Source organism: Nycticebus coucang, chromosome 11 (assembly GCF_027406575.1).
Source record: "Nycticebus coucang isolate mNycCou1 chromosome 11, mNycCou1.pri, whole genome shotgun sequence".
In the NCBI taxonomy this organism is placed as follows: domain Eukaryota; kingdom Metazoa; phylum Chordata; class Mammalia; order Primates; family Lorisidae; genus Nycticebus; species Nycticebus coucang.
Window position 1 is genome coordinate 63,761,788 of NC_069790.1, and position 16,476 is coordinate 63,778,263.

General features: G+C 38.9%; 1 protein-coding gene across 11 annotated transcripts in view; it reads right to left on the minus strand.

The window, feature by feature from the left end:
* RUNDC3B (RUN domain containing 3B) overlaps positions 1-16,476 on the minus strand; it is a 141,684-nt gene that overhangs the window by 54,464 nt on the left and 70,744 nt on the right. For all 11 annotated transcript variants that reach the window (XM_053609097.1, XM_053609095.1, XM_053609091.1 and 8 more), the window contains one exon: positions 3,498-3,666. In XM_053609097.1, coding sequence (XP_053465072.1) covers positions 3,498-3,666 — 169 coding nt within the window. The remainder of the gene's footprint in view (positions 1-3,497; positions 3,667-16,476) is intronic.

Consider the following 16,476-nt stretch of genomic DNA (forward strand, 5'->3'; position numbering starts at 1 on the left):
TGAAACGTTACGTGGCGCATAACTATATGTAGTAGAGTTTACCCCCCAAACCAGATGAATTTTGGGGTAGGAGGTGAGTAGATTTTAAACTGCTTATTCAATTTTTGAAATGGCTATAGGTCGGGAGGAGAGAGCAAGATGGTGGCCGAGTAACAGCTTCCTTACATCTGGGCACTGTGAGTCTGGGGAGATAGGATTCCAGGCATCTCTGGCTGGTGGGATCTGCCTATAATCATCCCTGTGAGGATACAGGGAGTCAGCGAGAGACTTCTGGACCCCAAGAGGAGGACTAAAACAGTGGAAAACCGGCAAGTCATCGCGTGTGTCCAATCGGTCTAAACCCACCCGCAACTGTAAGTATAGTAGCAGGGAGACTGCAAACCAGAAAGGCCTTCCCTGTGAACTGTTTTGGTGTCTTTGGACTTGGCACTCAGTTGAACTGCCTTGGGGAGAGCCTGAGCGGGAGTGCAGAGAACTTTGGCCATTGTCTAGGGCCCCGCTGCTGAGCCAGACGGAGCTAATAGTGTTTGGCTGTGGGCCACAGGGAGCCATTGTGAGTGATCTGCCCGGGCAAGCTCCGCCCTCAGGGTCGCAGAGCAAGAATCAGGTGGGAGCTGGTAACCTAGCGACTGAGTAGCCTAAGGGCGGGGTCTGAGCTGCCTTATAGCCCTAACTGTCAGGGGTAGAGTGAGACCGGTATTGGCACACTGGGCAAGTGGATAGCCACTTCAGCAGTGATTCCAGCGACAAGCACTTTCCTGGGAAATCTTCTGTTCAGCAAGTTTACAAGTTCAAAGTGCCTTTTAAGAGGGCTAAAGAGAGATTTAGGGTGTCTACCCATTAGGGCTTGAGAAATCAGCAGCCTCCAGTTGTATCACCATGTGATTAACATCTCATACCCCAGAAGACCACATGTTGCCCAGACAATATTCAACAACATATATATACTGCTTTGTTTTCGGTTGTGTTTTTTTTTTGTTTGTTTATTTTTTTGTTTATTTTGATGTTTTGTTTTTTAATTTCAACCTTTTCCATACAGATTTTTTTCTTTCTCAATTTTTCTAGTTTAATTATAATTTTCCATTTTAAAATTATAATTTAGGAAATTATAATTTCCTGCCTCTTTCAATAACGAGAACTTCATTTTTGCTAGTGTTTATAACTGCTATTATTTGGTTTTTCACCCAATTTTATCCCGTAAAGTTTTCTGTTTGCTTGTTTTGGTTCGATTTCTAGCATTTTTGTCTTTCCTCTCTACTTGGTGGAGGTGGGGTACTGTGTCTGATCAGGTTAGCAAAGAGCTGCTGACCTCAAGGGAACCACCCAACTGGGCACCCCCAGAAGGCTGGGATTTTTTTAAGGTTGTGTCAAAGTACCCTACTGTACACCTATATTGCTCTGTCTCCCTCTTTCTGTGCCTCTCTTCTTTTTGTCAATATTCCTTTTACCCACGCACTCTCCTTTCTCTAATTTTTTTTTTCTTTTCACTCATTCCTCCTTTCTTTCATCCCTTTCTTGCTCTTCAACCTTCTCATCCTTCTGGTCCTGTAACACAAGGACTCATCGAAACCTTAGTACACAGGCACGAGAACTTAAAGAGCAAGAGGAAGCGAAAGGAAAATTAGGGAAAGGAAACAGATAAAAGAAATCACTCATGAGGAAGAATCAGCAGAAAACTCCAGGCAACATGAAGAACCAGTCCAGAACAACCCCGCCAAGGGACCATGAGGTAGCTACTGCAGAGGATTCCACCTATAAAGAAATGTTAGGAATGACGGAAAGGGAACTTAGAATACACATGATGAAAACAATAAAAGAAATGATGGAAACAATGAAGGAAACTGCTAATAAAGTGGAAAATAACCAAAAGGAAATCCGAACACAGAATCAAATAAGAGATGAACGATATGAAGAATATAGAAAGGATATAGCAGAGCTGAAGGAACTGAAACAGTCAATCATGGAACTTAAAGATGCAATGGAAAGTATCAGCAACAGGTTAGACCATGCAGAAGAAAGAATTTCAGAGGTAGAAGACAAAGTTTTTGAGATAACTCAGATAGTAAAAGAGGCAGAAAAGAAGAGAGAGAAAGCAGAACGTTCACTGTCAGAATTATGGGACTTTATGAAGCGTTCCAACATACGAGTTATAGGAATTCCAGAAGGGGAAGAAGAATGCCCCAGAGGAATGGAAGCCATACTAGAGAATATTATAAATGAAAATTTCCCAAACATCACCAAAGATTCTGACACACTGCTTTCAGAGGGCTATCGGACCCAAGGTCGCCTCAACTCTAACCGAGCTTCTCCAAGACACATTGTGATGAACCTGTCCAAAGTCAAGACAAAGAAAAGATTCTGCAAGCTGCCAGAAGTAAGTGCCAATTGACCTACAGGGGCAAATCCATCAGCGTGACCGCAGACTTCTCTAATGAAACTTTACATTGGAATATTTTCATTATATTTTCTAAGCAGTAGCTGTATATAGGAAATCCATTCATATTTGTAAATTTACATTATAATCATTTTCCCCAGTGTATTCTTTTTTGCAGTTTTTGGCCAGGGTTGGGTTTGAACCTGCCACCTCCAGCATATGGGGCTGGCGTCCTACTCCTTGGAGCCACAGGTGTCGCCCTATTGTTATACTATTTCTATCACTAATTCCATTGGGTTTTCCTTATACATATATATCATTCTAAATAATGATGAGTTTGAAGGAAGGGGAGAAGGGAAAAATATATAATACAGTAAAAAATAAGGGTTACAAACTAGTCAAGATAATAGTTTGTTTTCTTTCTGTTATATACTCTACTTTGCCTAGAACGGTGATTAATAAATAAGAGTGATAAAATATAGAATTAAAAAAAAACCCACAGACTCATCAGTGCATAAGCAATCACTGCAATCTCATAAACCAATTATCTTTCAAACAGTTAATCATAGGACTTTAAATCTCAAATTTATGAATTAAACGAAGAATAATAATGGTTATTAAACTTAAAATTAGAAAAAGTTTAACAAATAAAAGCCTCTCCTAAAACTGAAGATGACGACAGGTTCAGAAGCACCAGTCACTGCTAGGTGTTTCCTACTAACAAGAAGGGAAGTAGCAATGGGGAAATAATTTTTTTTAGGCCAGTAACAGTGCCTCATGCCTGTAATCCTAGCACTTTGGGAGGCTGCAGTAGGAGGATCACTTGAGGACAAGAGTTCGAGACCAGCCTGAGAAATAGTGAGATGTCAACTCTACCAAAAAAACATTTTTAAAAAAATTACCTGGGTATGGTGACACAGGGCTATGGTCCCAGCTACTCAGGTGGCTGAGGTAGGAAGATCACAAAAGGTAGGAGTTTGCTATCCTGGGCAACAGAGAGTGTCCTATCTCAAAAAAAAATTTTTTTTCCTTTTTTTAACTCATTTAAAAAATCTTTTGGCAGTGATAGTGCAAAGGCATTAAGTACAATCAAATTAAGTGATTTTTAACCATTGATAAATACCTTCTGTTCCAGGGTAAGCTGATACTTCTGTTTAACTCTCTTACACTTGTTGAACCAGCTGTTCTCGTCCATGATGAAGGGAGGCCCGACACTCTCTGGAGTACTGCTTTCACTGCTACTGCTTCCCAAAGTCCTCAGCTCCTCCTCATCACTGCTGATGCTATCAGAACTGGGAAGATCAAAATTTTAAAAAGAAATAATGTTAATAATATACTCATATTTGATTCTTAAACACTTCTGTACTTGCAAGCTACTGGTAAACAAACTCCAAAATATTTAATACTAAATATAGGATTACAATAATGAAATTACAAAGACTTTAACGTCCTGAAAAAAATGTCAAGCTAGCAAGGGCTGCTGACTCCCTCTCACAAAACCACACTTAGAGATAGTATAGAAGTTCAGGTGAGTTTACAAATCTAAGGAATTAATAGTAACACTGTCAGAATATCCAGAGGAGAGAGAAAAGATTCCCAGAGAAGAAAACCAGAAACTCTAGATAGGTTGAGAAAAATTAGCTAGATTCTTTTCACTGCACTAGGTAGATTACTGCCTGTCTAATCCCCACGGCAAGGCAGAAACAGCTCTACCAACTAATGCTAGTGGGGTACTCTGGGGAGTGGGCTGTGGTTGGCAGGGTCCTCACAGCCTGGGAAATGCTCAGGGAGCGATCCCCAACCACTTCTTCTTCAACAACATTTTTTCCACCTGCCAGAAGTCATGTAGCCCATGCATACTTTCCTTGTTAACGGCAAGCACACAGTTTTTCCTCTTTAAGGATGATCTCTACCCCACGTGTTAACAATTTATGCAACCTTGTTAAAACACTGTATTCAGGCATCCTCAAACTGCAGCCCACGGGCCACATGAAGCGGTGCGAATTTATTTGTTCCCATTTTGTTTTTTGCTTCAAAATAAGATATGTGCAGTGTGCATAGGAATTTGTTCATAGTTTTTTATTTTTAAACTACAGTCCGGCCCTCCAATGGTCTGAGGGACAGTGAATTGGCCCCCTGTTTAAAAAGTTTGATGATGCCTGAAATAAAGCTGTTTCCATGGTTCGGGTGCTGGCTGCAGCCATCAGCTGTGTCAGTCCTCCTGACACCATCCTAACTCTCCTCTCCTGTCTTTGTATCTCTTGGCTTTATTTCTCCATTTCCCACCACTTCCCTCTCCCTCTTCCTTTGACAGGTCAACTCTCTCTCCTGGAGCCAGGTCATGAGATGGTATAACACTTAGTGTACTATGTTAGCTCAGTTTTGACAAAAAGAAGAAGACAACAGGTTCAGAAGAGCCAGTCACTCCTAAGCATTACCTTCTAAGGAGAAGAAGAGGCAGAATCAAGCGAAAGACTGTCATAATCCATATCTAAAATTCCTCATGACTTGGGTATGGCAGACAAGCACAGAATGAGGTGAGAAACTAAATGAAAAGTGTGCTAAGATGACTGTCCACTTTAGAAGAAAGATATTGTTAATATACTTTTAAAAGGGTGGGGCATAGGGCTCACACTTGTAATCCTACTACTTTGAGAGGCCAAGATGAGAGGATCACTTGAGGCCAAGAGTTTGAGGCCAACATGCTCAACATAGCAGAACCCCATCTATATAAAAAGTAGAAAAATTAGCCCCCCCCCAAAAAAAAAACTTATCACCTGAACCCAGGATTTTGAGGTTGTTGTGAGGTAGGCTGATGTGGTGGCACTCTAGCCTAGGCAACAAAGTAAGACTCTGCCTAAAAAGAAAAAATAAAGAGGGAGAGAGAGAGAAAAGGAAAAAAGAAGAAAAGAAAAAGAAAGAAATTAGCTGAGTGTGGTGATACATGCCCGTTGTCCCTGCTACTCCAGAATCTGAGGTGGGAGAATTGCTTAAGCCTGGGAGGTTGAGACGGCAGTGAGCTATATTAGCATCATCGCCCTCCAACTTAGGTGAGACCTCATCTTGGAGGGGAGAACCAGGGAAAAGTAAAATTTAAAATACAATAACGGTTAAGAAACAGAAACATAAAAACAGTGTATATAACCTTCAAAGTATTAAAGGACACTAAGACCTGTCAATGGAGGGGAAAATAGAAAACTATCAAGGAAAAGGCAAAACAAAAAATGAGGTAGCAGAAATAAGTCCTGATACAAAAGTAATTATAATATAAATAAATGAGTCAAATTATATAACCAAAAGCCATATGCTCAAGTTTTATTAAGATAAATAAGGGCCAATAATAAGTTGTCTATAATAAGATACCATGAGTATCAACGTGGAAACTAATTAGACAGAAAACACCAAGAAAATGTGAACCCAAAGAAGCAAGGTCAGAATTACAATTCATAGATACGATGCTGGAAAGTATCATAAGAACCAAAAAAGATTATATATTTCATCTTCTGTGATCTATGTTTGCATCTGCAGTGCTCCTGAGTATGGAGTCTGAGCCTGTTACAAGGTTGGGACAGAGACCTCTGCATAGAAAAAGTCTAACCAAGGAGATGTCCTCAGTTGGTATCTATAAAATAAACCACAAACAAATAAATACCAAAGAAAATTTTCTTGTCATGGACATGGCTTTGGGTAGAATAGAGAAAAGAAAGCAGTGGCTGATAACAAAATTCTAGCTTTGAAAATGACCAAATAGAACTTTTTTAAAAAAAGATACCTGACATTAAAAATAGATAAGCTAAAAATCAGATACAAATGAAGAAAGTACTAGTAAAATGAAAGATGTGAGAAAGTTATATTTATTCAAAATGTTCAAAGTACTATGAAAAAATAACTGACGGAATATCCAAGGATATCAAAAACTTACCTTCTCAGAAAGGTGATATAAGTGTATTTTCAGAAAACTAAACTCCTAAGAGATGTGCCGATAAATCCACAATAAAATAAAACTCCCCAAAGAAGTCTACCTGTGCCATCAATCATAATTTGACAAAAAAGAAGAATGACCCAATTAAAATGGGTTGTTTTGCAAGAAGGGATAGTGAGCAAAGAAAATGGCAAACTTACAGGTAAACCCAAATAAATATTTACAGTATGAAATAGTAATAATGATGCCTACATTGTGAAATTTTAAACAAGTCAGTAACATATAAAATTCTGGTCAGCAAAAGCATATGTTAAAAAAAAATGGCTGGAGTTAAATAAACACAAGATCCACATTTCTTTGGATGGGTGGTATAAAGACATTAACTTGAGACTTCACTCAATTTTAAATCTTTTACCAGGAAAAGAAGAGGAAAGTGTAACTTTTAAACTAGTAGAGGAATACAATGGGGAAAAGGAGAAATTTATAAAAGAGAGAGAGAAATGAGAACAAAAATACAAAAAAGTAGGATAAATAGAAAGCAAAAAAATGCAATAGAAGGTATCAATCCAAATATAACAATAAATATCCTAAGGACCTCCGTTAAAAGACAAAGCTTAGCAGGGTACACTTTTAAAATTTCACTTGAAAATCATTTTTAAAAGACATACTTAGAGGGGGTAAGAGCAAGATGGGTGTCCAGAAGAATCATTCAGTTGAGCTCTCCTCAAAAACTGGGGGAAAAGAATACGGAAAAAGTGAGCCGAGGAGAGAACCGCAGGGAGCGGGCGAGGCTGCCCGGATCGCGGCAGCGGGCGGGTAAGCATGATTATATTCTGCGTTTCCCAGAAAACTCTGAATTTAGATATTCACTAAAGAAAAACAGAGGCCATTTATACTCACGGAGGCGGAGCAAGATGGCAGCCGAGTAACAGCTTCCTTGCATCTGGGCACCGTGAGTCTGGGGAGATAGGACTCCAGGCATCTCTGGCTGGTGGGATCTGCCTATCATCACCCCTGAGAGGATACAGGGTGTCAGCGAGAGACTTCTGGACCCCAAGAGGAGGACTAAAACAGTGGAAAACCGGCAAGTGGTCGCGTGTGTTCAATCCATCTAAACCTGCCCGCAACTTCCACAGGCACGAGAACTTAAAGAGCAAGAGGAAGTGAAAGGAAAATTAGGGCAAGGAAACAGATAAAAGAAATCACCCATGAGGAAGAATCAGCAGAAAACTCCAGGCAACATGAAGAACCAGTCTAGAACAACCCTGCCAAGGGACCATGAGGTAGCTACTGCAGAGGATTCCACCTATACAGAAATGTTAGGAATGACGGAAACGGAATTTAGAATACACATGTTGAAAACAATGAAAGAAATGATGGAAACAATGAAGGAAACTACTAATAAAGTGGAAAATAACCAAAAGGAAATCCAAAAACAGAATCAAATAAGAGATGAACTATATGAAGAATATAAAAAGGATATAGCAGAGCTGAAGGAACTGAAACAGTCAATCAGGGAACTTAAAGATGCAATGGAAAGTATCAGCAACAGGTTAGACCATGCAGAAGAAAGAATTTCAGAGGTAGAAGACAAAGTTCTTGAGATAACTCAGATAGTAAAAGAGGCAGAAAAGAAGAGAGAGAAAGCAGAACGTTCACTGTCAGAATTATGGGACTTTATGAAGCGTTCCAACATATGAGTTATAGGAATTCCAGAAGGGGAAGAAGAATGCCCCAGAGGAATGGAAGCCATATTAGAGAATATTATAAAAGAAAATTTCCCAAATATCACCAAAGATTCTGACACACTGCTTTCAGAGGGCTATCGTACCTCAGGTTGCCTCAACTCTAACCGAGCTTCTCCAAGACACATTGTGATGAACCTGTCCAAAGTCATGACAAAAGAAAAGATTCTGCAAGCTGCCAGGAGTAAGCGCCAGTTGACCTACAGGGGCAAATCCATCAGAGTGACCGCAGACTTCTCTAATGAAACTTTCCAAGCAAGAAGACAATGGTCATCTACCTTTAATCTACTTAAACAGAATAATTTCCAGCCCAGAATTCTGTACCCTGCTAAGCTAAGCTTCAAAATTGATGGAGAAATCAAATCATTTACGGATATACAAACATTGAGGAAATTCGCCACAACAAGATCAGCTCTACAGGAAATACTTCAACCTGTTCTGCACACTGACCACCACAATGGATCAGCAGCGAAGTAAGAGCTCAGAAATTAAAGGACAGAACCAAACCTCCACACTGATGCAAAAGATAAAACTAAGCAATGGACTCTCACAAAATAAGACGAATAGAGTACTACCACACTTATCAATTATCTCAATAAATGTTAATGGCTTGAATTCCCCACTGAAGAGACATAAATTGGTTGACTGGATTAAAAAACACAAGCCATCCATTAGCTGTCTGCAAGAAACTCACCTGGCTTCAAAAGACAAATTAAAGCTCCGAGTCAAGGGTTGGAAGACAATTTTTCAGGCAAATGGAATTCAGAAGAAAAGAGGAGTTGCAATCTTATTTTCAGATACATGTGGATTTAAAGCAACTAAAGTCAAAAAAGACAAAGATGGTCACTTTATATTGGTCAAGGGAAAAATACAACAAGAAGACATTTCAATTCTAAATATCTATGCACCCAATTTAAATGCTCCCAGATTCTTGAAACAGACCTTACTCAGTCTGAGCAATATGATATCTGATAATACCATAATAACAGGGGACCTTAACACTCCTCTTACAGAGCTGGACAGATCCTCTAAACAGAAATTAAACAAGGATATAAGAGATTTAAATGAGACCCTAGAAACTGTGCTTGATAGACGCATATAGAACACTCCATCCCAAAGATAAAGAATATACATTCTTCTCATCACCCCATGGAACATTCTCCAAAATTGATCATATCCTGGGACACAAAACAACTATCAACAGACTCAAAAGAATTGAAATTTTACCTTGTATCTTCTCAGACCATAAGGCACTAAAGGTGGAACTCAACTCGAACAAAAATGCTCGACCCCACCCAAAGGCATGGAAACTAAACAATCTTCTGTTGAATAACAGATGGGTGAAGGAAGAAATAAAACAGGAAATCATTAACTTCCTTGAGCATAACAACAATGAAGACACAAGCTACCAAAACCTGTGGGATACTGCAAAAGCAGTTTTGAGAGGAAAATTCATCGCTTTAGATGCCTACCTTCGAAAAACAGAAAGAGAGCACATCAACAATCTCACAAGAGATCTTATGGAATTGGAAAAAGAAGAACAATCTAAGCCTAAAGTCAGTAGAAGAAAAGAAATATCCAAAATCAAATCAGAGATCAATGAAATTGAAAACAAAAGAATCGTTCAGAAAATTAATGAAACAAGGAGTTGGCTTTTTGAAAAAATAAATAAAATAGATAAATAATTGGCCAGACTAACGAGGAATAGGAAAGTAAAATCTCTAGTAACCTCAATCAGAAACGATAAAGGGGTAATAACAACTGATCCCACAGAGATACAAGAGATCATCTCTGAATACTACCAGAAACTCTATGCCCAGAAATTTGACAATGTGAAAGAAATGGATCAATATTTGGAATCACACCCTCTCCCTAGACTCAGCCAGGAAGAAATAGAGCTCCTGAACAGACCAATTTCAAGCACTGAGATCAAAGAAACAATAAAAAAGCTTCCAACCAAAAAATGCCCTGGTCCAGATGGCTTCACTCCAGAATTCTATTAAACCTTCAAGGAAGAGCTTATTCCTGTACTGCAGAAATTATTCCAAAAAACTGAGGAAGAAGGAATCTTCCCCAACACATTCTATGAAGCAAACATCACCCTGTATCAAAACCAGGAAAAGACCCAAACAAAAAGGAGAATTTCAGACCAATCTCACTCATGAACATAGATGCAAAAATTCTCAACAAAATCCTAGCCAATAGATTACAGCTTATCATCAAAAAAGTCATTCATCATGATCAAGTAGGCTTCATCCCAGGGATGCAAGGCTGGTTTAACATACGCAAGTCTATAAACGTTATCCACCATATTAACAGAGGCAAAAATAAAGATCACATGATCCTCTCAATAGATGCAGAAAAAGCATTTGATAAAATCCAGCATCCTTTTCTAATTAGAACACTGAAGAGTATAGGCATAGGTGGCACATTTCTAAAACTGATTGAAGCTATCTATGACAAACCCACAGCCAATATTTTACTGAATGGAGTAAAACTGAAAGCTTTTCCTCTTAGAACTAGAACCAGACAAGGTTGTCTCTGTCACCTTTACTATTCAACGTAGTGCTGGAAGTTCTAGCCAATACAATTAGGCAAGACAAGGAAATAAAGGGAATCCAAATGGGAGCAGAGGAGGTCAAACTCTCCCTCTTTGCTGATGACATGATCTTATACTTAGAGAACCCCAAAGACTCAACCACAAGACTCCTAGAAGTCATCAAAAAATACAGTAATGTTTCAGGATATAAAATCAATGTCCACAAGTCAGTAGCCTTTGTGTACACCAATAACAGTCAAGATCAGAAGCTAATTAAGGACACAACTCCCTTCACCATAGTCTCAAAGAAAATGAAATACCTAGGAATATACCTAACGAAGGAGGTGAAGGACCTCTATAAAGAAAACTATGAAATCCTCAGAAAGGAAATAGCAGAGGATATTAACAAATGGAAGAACATACCATGCTCATGGATGGGAACAATCAACATTGTTAAAATGTCTATACTTCCCAAAGCAATCTACCTATTCAATGCCATTCCTATCAAAATACCAACATCGTATAGCTAAGGCAGTTCTCTGTAACAAAAATAAAGCTGGGGGCATCAGCATACCAGATTTTAGTCTGTACTACTAAGCCATAGTGCTCAAGACAGCATGGTACTGGCACAAAAACAGAGACATAGACACTTGGAATCGAATTGAAAACCAAGAAATGAAACTAACATTTTACAACCACCTAATCTTTGATAAACCAAACAAGAACATACCTTGGGGGAAAGACTCCCTATTCAATAAATGGTGTTGGGAGAACTGGATGTCTACATGTAAAAGACTGAAACTGGACCCACACCTTTCCCCACTCACAAAAAATGATTCAAGATGGATAAAGGACTTAAATTTAAGGCATGAAACAATAAAAATCCTCAAAGAAAGCATAGGAAAAACACTGGAAGATATTGGCCTGGGGAAAGACTTCATGAAGAAGACTGCCATGGCAATTGCAACAACAACAAAAATAAACCAATGGAACTTCATTAAACTGAAAAGCTTCTGTACAGCTAAGGAGACAATAACCAAAGCAAAGAGACAACCTACACAATGGGAAAGGATATTTGCATATTTTCAATCAGACAAAAGCTTGATAACTAGGATCTACAGAGAACTCAAATTAATCCACATGAAAAAAGCCAACAATCCGTTATATCAATGGGCAAGAGACATGAATAGAACTTTCTCTAAAGACGACAGACGAATGGCTAACAAACACATGAAAAAATGTTCATCATCTCTATATATTAGAGAAATCAAAACAACCCTGAGATATCATCTAACCCCAGTGAGAATGGCCCACATCACAAAATCTCAAAACTGCAGATGCTGGCGTGGATGTGGAGAGAAGGGAACACTTTTACACTGCTGGTGGGACTGCAAACTAGTACAACCTTTCTGGAAGGAAGTATGGAGAAACCTCAAAGCACTCAAGCTAGACCTCCCATTTGATCCTGCAATCCCATTACTGGGCATCTACCCAGAAGGAAAGAAATCCTTTTATCATAAGGACACTTGTACTAGACTGTTTATTGCAGCTCAATTTACAATCGCCAAAATGTGGAAACAGCCTAAATGCCCAGCAACCCAGGAATGGATTAACAAGCTGTGGTATATGTATACCATGGAATACTATTCAGCCATTAAAAAAAATGGAGACTTTACATCCTTCGTATTAACCTGGATGGACGTGGAAGACATTATTCTTAGTAAAGCATCACAAGAATGGAGAAGTATGAATCCTATGTACTCAATTTTGATATGAGGACAATTAATGCCAATTATGGTTATGGGGGGGAAACAGAAAGAGGGAAGCAGGGAGGTGGGTGGGGCCTTGGTGTGTGTCACACTTTATGGGGGCAAGACATGATTGCAAGAGGGACTTTACCTAACAATTGCAATCAGTGTAACCTGGCTTATTATACCCTCAATGAATCCCCAACTATAAAAAAAAAAAAGAAAAAAAAAAAAAAAACTGGGGGAAAAGAGAGAACCCAGCCATACCTGGCACGGGGACCTTACCCAGAGTCATAGCTCAGGGAGCACAGTGAGGAGACGGTGAGCTGGATACAGCATATAATCCTGAGCAGTGGAAATCAGATGAATTAGGCAAGTGATTGTGACCAGCTGGGATCAGCTGGCCTCCTACAGAGATCCAGGAAGGAAGGAAGCCTTTCTGGAGCTTTCAGTTGTTGAGGGAATCTGCGCCTTGAGTGGAAAGCTTGGAAGAATGGGCAGACTCAAACATTATACAGCAACCAGATTTGAATGCTGGTTGAAGTGGATTTGCCATAGGTTTGGTGGTTGGTGAGGCAGCCATACTAAGAAGGTCTCCGTGGCCAGGGGGCTGCCATTGTGAGAAGGTCATGAGAAGGTCTTAGCAGGGGCCTAAATCACAGCCATCTTAATTCTGCCTACCAGGATCAGAACTCCACTCTTGGGACGGGCTAAGGGACTCCAGTACCCCAGGGGAACTGGAATTGGGGGCACTGTGAGACCTGTCCCTGAAGGATTCTTGTGAGCTTCAAGATCCCAGTCCAGCAGGGTCTGAATGCTGAGGAAACAATCAGGCAATCACAGAAGGCAACTAAGTTTGAAATAAGGACCATAAAGGTTGCTGCTGTGCTGTCTCCTAAAAAAAAAATACCTGGTGTCTAGGCAACACATTGCAACATAATGTCATCAAGAGCAAGGATTTCTGTTTGAAACAAAGGAGGCAGTGAGAAATAAAAAGCAAGACAAGGAGGCAAACAAGAAGAAAGAGCACATGAGGAGGAACCAACAGAAAAATTCAGGCAACACGAAAACTAAAACAGAGGAACTCTCCCAAGTGAAAGTCTTCATGAAGATTTCTGTGACCATTGCAAAAACAAAAATAAACAAATAGGGCTTAATTAAACTGAAAAGCTTCTGTACAGCTAAGGAAACAACAAATAAAGCAGACAACTTTCAGAATGGAAAAAGATATTTGCATATTATGAATTGGACAAAAGCTTGATAACTAAGATCTACAGAGAACTCAAATTAATTAACAAAAAAGACCCAACAATCTCATATATCACTGGACAAGAGACATGAATAGAACCTTCTCCAAAGAAAAGAGACGAATGGCTAACAAATATATGAAAAAATGCTCATCATCCTAATCATCAGTGAAATGCAAATCAACCCCCCTCCCCCCAAGATAACACCAAACCCCAGTGAGAATGGCTCACATCACAAAGTCTCTAAGATGCAGATGCTGGTGTGGATGTGGAGAGAAGGGAACACTTTTACACTGCTTGTGGGACTCCAAACTAACACAACCTTTTTTGAAGGAAGTATGGAGAATCCTCAAAGAACTCAAATTAGACTTCCCATTTGATCCTTCAATCCCATTACTGGGCATCTACCCAGAAAAAAAAAATCATTTTATCATAAGGACCTTTATACTAGGCTGTTTATCGCAGCTCAATTTATAATCACCAAAATGTGGAAACAGCCTAAATGCCCACAACCCAGGAATGGATTAACAAGCTGTGGTATATGTACACCATGGAATACTATTCAGCCATTAAAAAGATGGAAACTTTACATCTTTTGTATTAACCTGGACTGAGTTCAAATACATTCTTCTTAGTAAAGCATCACAAGAATGGAGAAGCACAAATCCAATGTACTCAATTCTAATATGAAGGCAGTAAATGATCTAATACAAGGGGGGAGGGTAGGGAAATGAGGAAGCTGGGAGAGGGTAGGAGGGTAGGGGATAGGAGGTCATGGTGTATGGCACACCTCTTGGGGGTGGGACACAATTATAAGAGGGATGATAAACAAATGCAATCAGTGTAACCTAATTCTCTATACCCTCAATGAATCTCAAACAATAAAAAAAAAAAAACATACTTAAAAACATAAAGACACAGAAAGGTTGAAAGCACTGTATTTCATAAATTCCCTGTGTACATTTTCACATATTTACATATCCAAAATCAGAGTACACTTTGCAATTGATAACATCTTACTACTGCTGCCAAGCCATTTTCTTACATATTAATGTCTCTGAAGTTAAGTATTCACAACAAAAGCCATGTTAGTTTAGATGAAATATGGTATAAAAAATTAAAAATATACTAGAAAAACACTACCCCCCCCCAAAAAAAAATACCTTTCAGGACTCTATTTATGTCAAAGAAAATGGACTATAAGGAATAAAAATATTATTATATACTTATGATTACGATATATTGACAGAAAATTCATTATATCAGGAAAATTTAAGAATTCTAAACTTGTGGATATATATATTAGTTTCAAAAAATATAAAACACAGTCAAGTGCCAAAAAAGATGAAATATTTGGGAGTATACCTAACAAAGGACGTGAAAGATCTCTACAAAGAGAACTATGAAACTCCAAGAAAAGAAATACCCGAAGATGTTAAAAGATGGAAAAACATATCATGCTCATAGCTGGGAAGAATCAACATTGTTAAAATATCCATACTGCCCAAAGCAATATATAATTTTAATGCAATTCCTATTAAAGCTCCATTGTCATACTTTAAAGATCTTGAAAAAATAATACTTCGTTTTACATGGAATCAGAAAAAACCTCGAATAGCCAAAACATTACTGAGCAATAAAAACAAAGCAGGAGGAATCATGCTACCAGACCTGAGACTGTACTATAAATCCATAGTGATCAGAACAGCATGGTACTGGCACAAAAGCAGAGAATTAGATGCCTGGAACAGAATAGAGAACCAAGAGATGGATCCAGCTACTTACCGTTATTTGATCTTTGACAAGCCAATTAAAAACATTCAGTGGGGAAAAGATTCCCTATTTAACAAATGGTGCTGGGTAAACTGGCTGGCGACCTGTAGAAGATTGAAACTGGACCCACACCTTTCACCATTAACTAAGATAGACTCTCACTGATAAAAGATTTAAACTTAAGACATGAAACTATAAAAATACTTGAAGAAAGTGCAGGGAAAACTCTTGAAGGAATCGGCCTGGGTGAATATTTTATGAGGAGGACTCCCCAGGCAATTGAAGCAGTATCAAAAATACACTACTGGGACCCTATCAAACTAAAAAGCTTCTGCACAGCCAAGAACATAGTGAGTAAAGCAAGCAGACAGCCCTCAGAATGGGAGAAAATATTTGCAGGTTATACCTCCGATAAAGGTCTAATAACCAGAATCCACAGAGAACTCAAACGTATTAACAAGAAAAGAACACAAGACCCCATCTCAGGGTGGGCAAGGGACTTGAAGAGAAACTTAAGAAGACAGATGCATAATCTACAAACACATGAAAAAAAGCTCATCATCCTTAATCATCAGAGAAATGCAAATCAAAACTACTCTGAGATATCACCTAACCCCAGTAAGAGTAGCCCACATAACAAAATCCCAAAACCAGAAATGTTGGCATGGATGTGGAGGAAAGGGCACACTTCTACACTGCTGGTGGGAATGCCCACTAATACGTTCCTTCTGGAAGGATATTTGGAGAATACTTAGAGACCTAAAAATAGACCTGCCATTCGATCCTATAATTCCTTTACTAGGTCTATACCCAGAAGACCAAAAGTCACAATATAACAAAGACATCTGTACCAGAATGTTTATTGCAGCCCAATTCATAATTGCTAAGTCATGGAAGAAGCCCAAGTGCCCATCGACCCACGAATGGACTAGCAAATTGTGGTACATGTATACCATGGAATACTATGCAGCCTTAAAGAAAGATGGAGACTTTACCTCTTTCATGTTTACATGGATGGAGCTGGAACATATTCTTCTTAGCAAAATATCTCAGGAATGGAAGAAAAAGTATCCAATGTACTCAGCCCTACTATGAAGCTAAATTATAGCTTTCACATGAAGACTATAA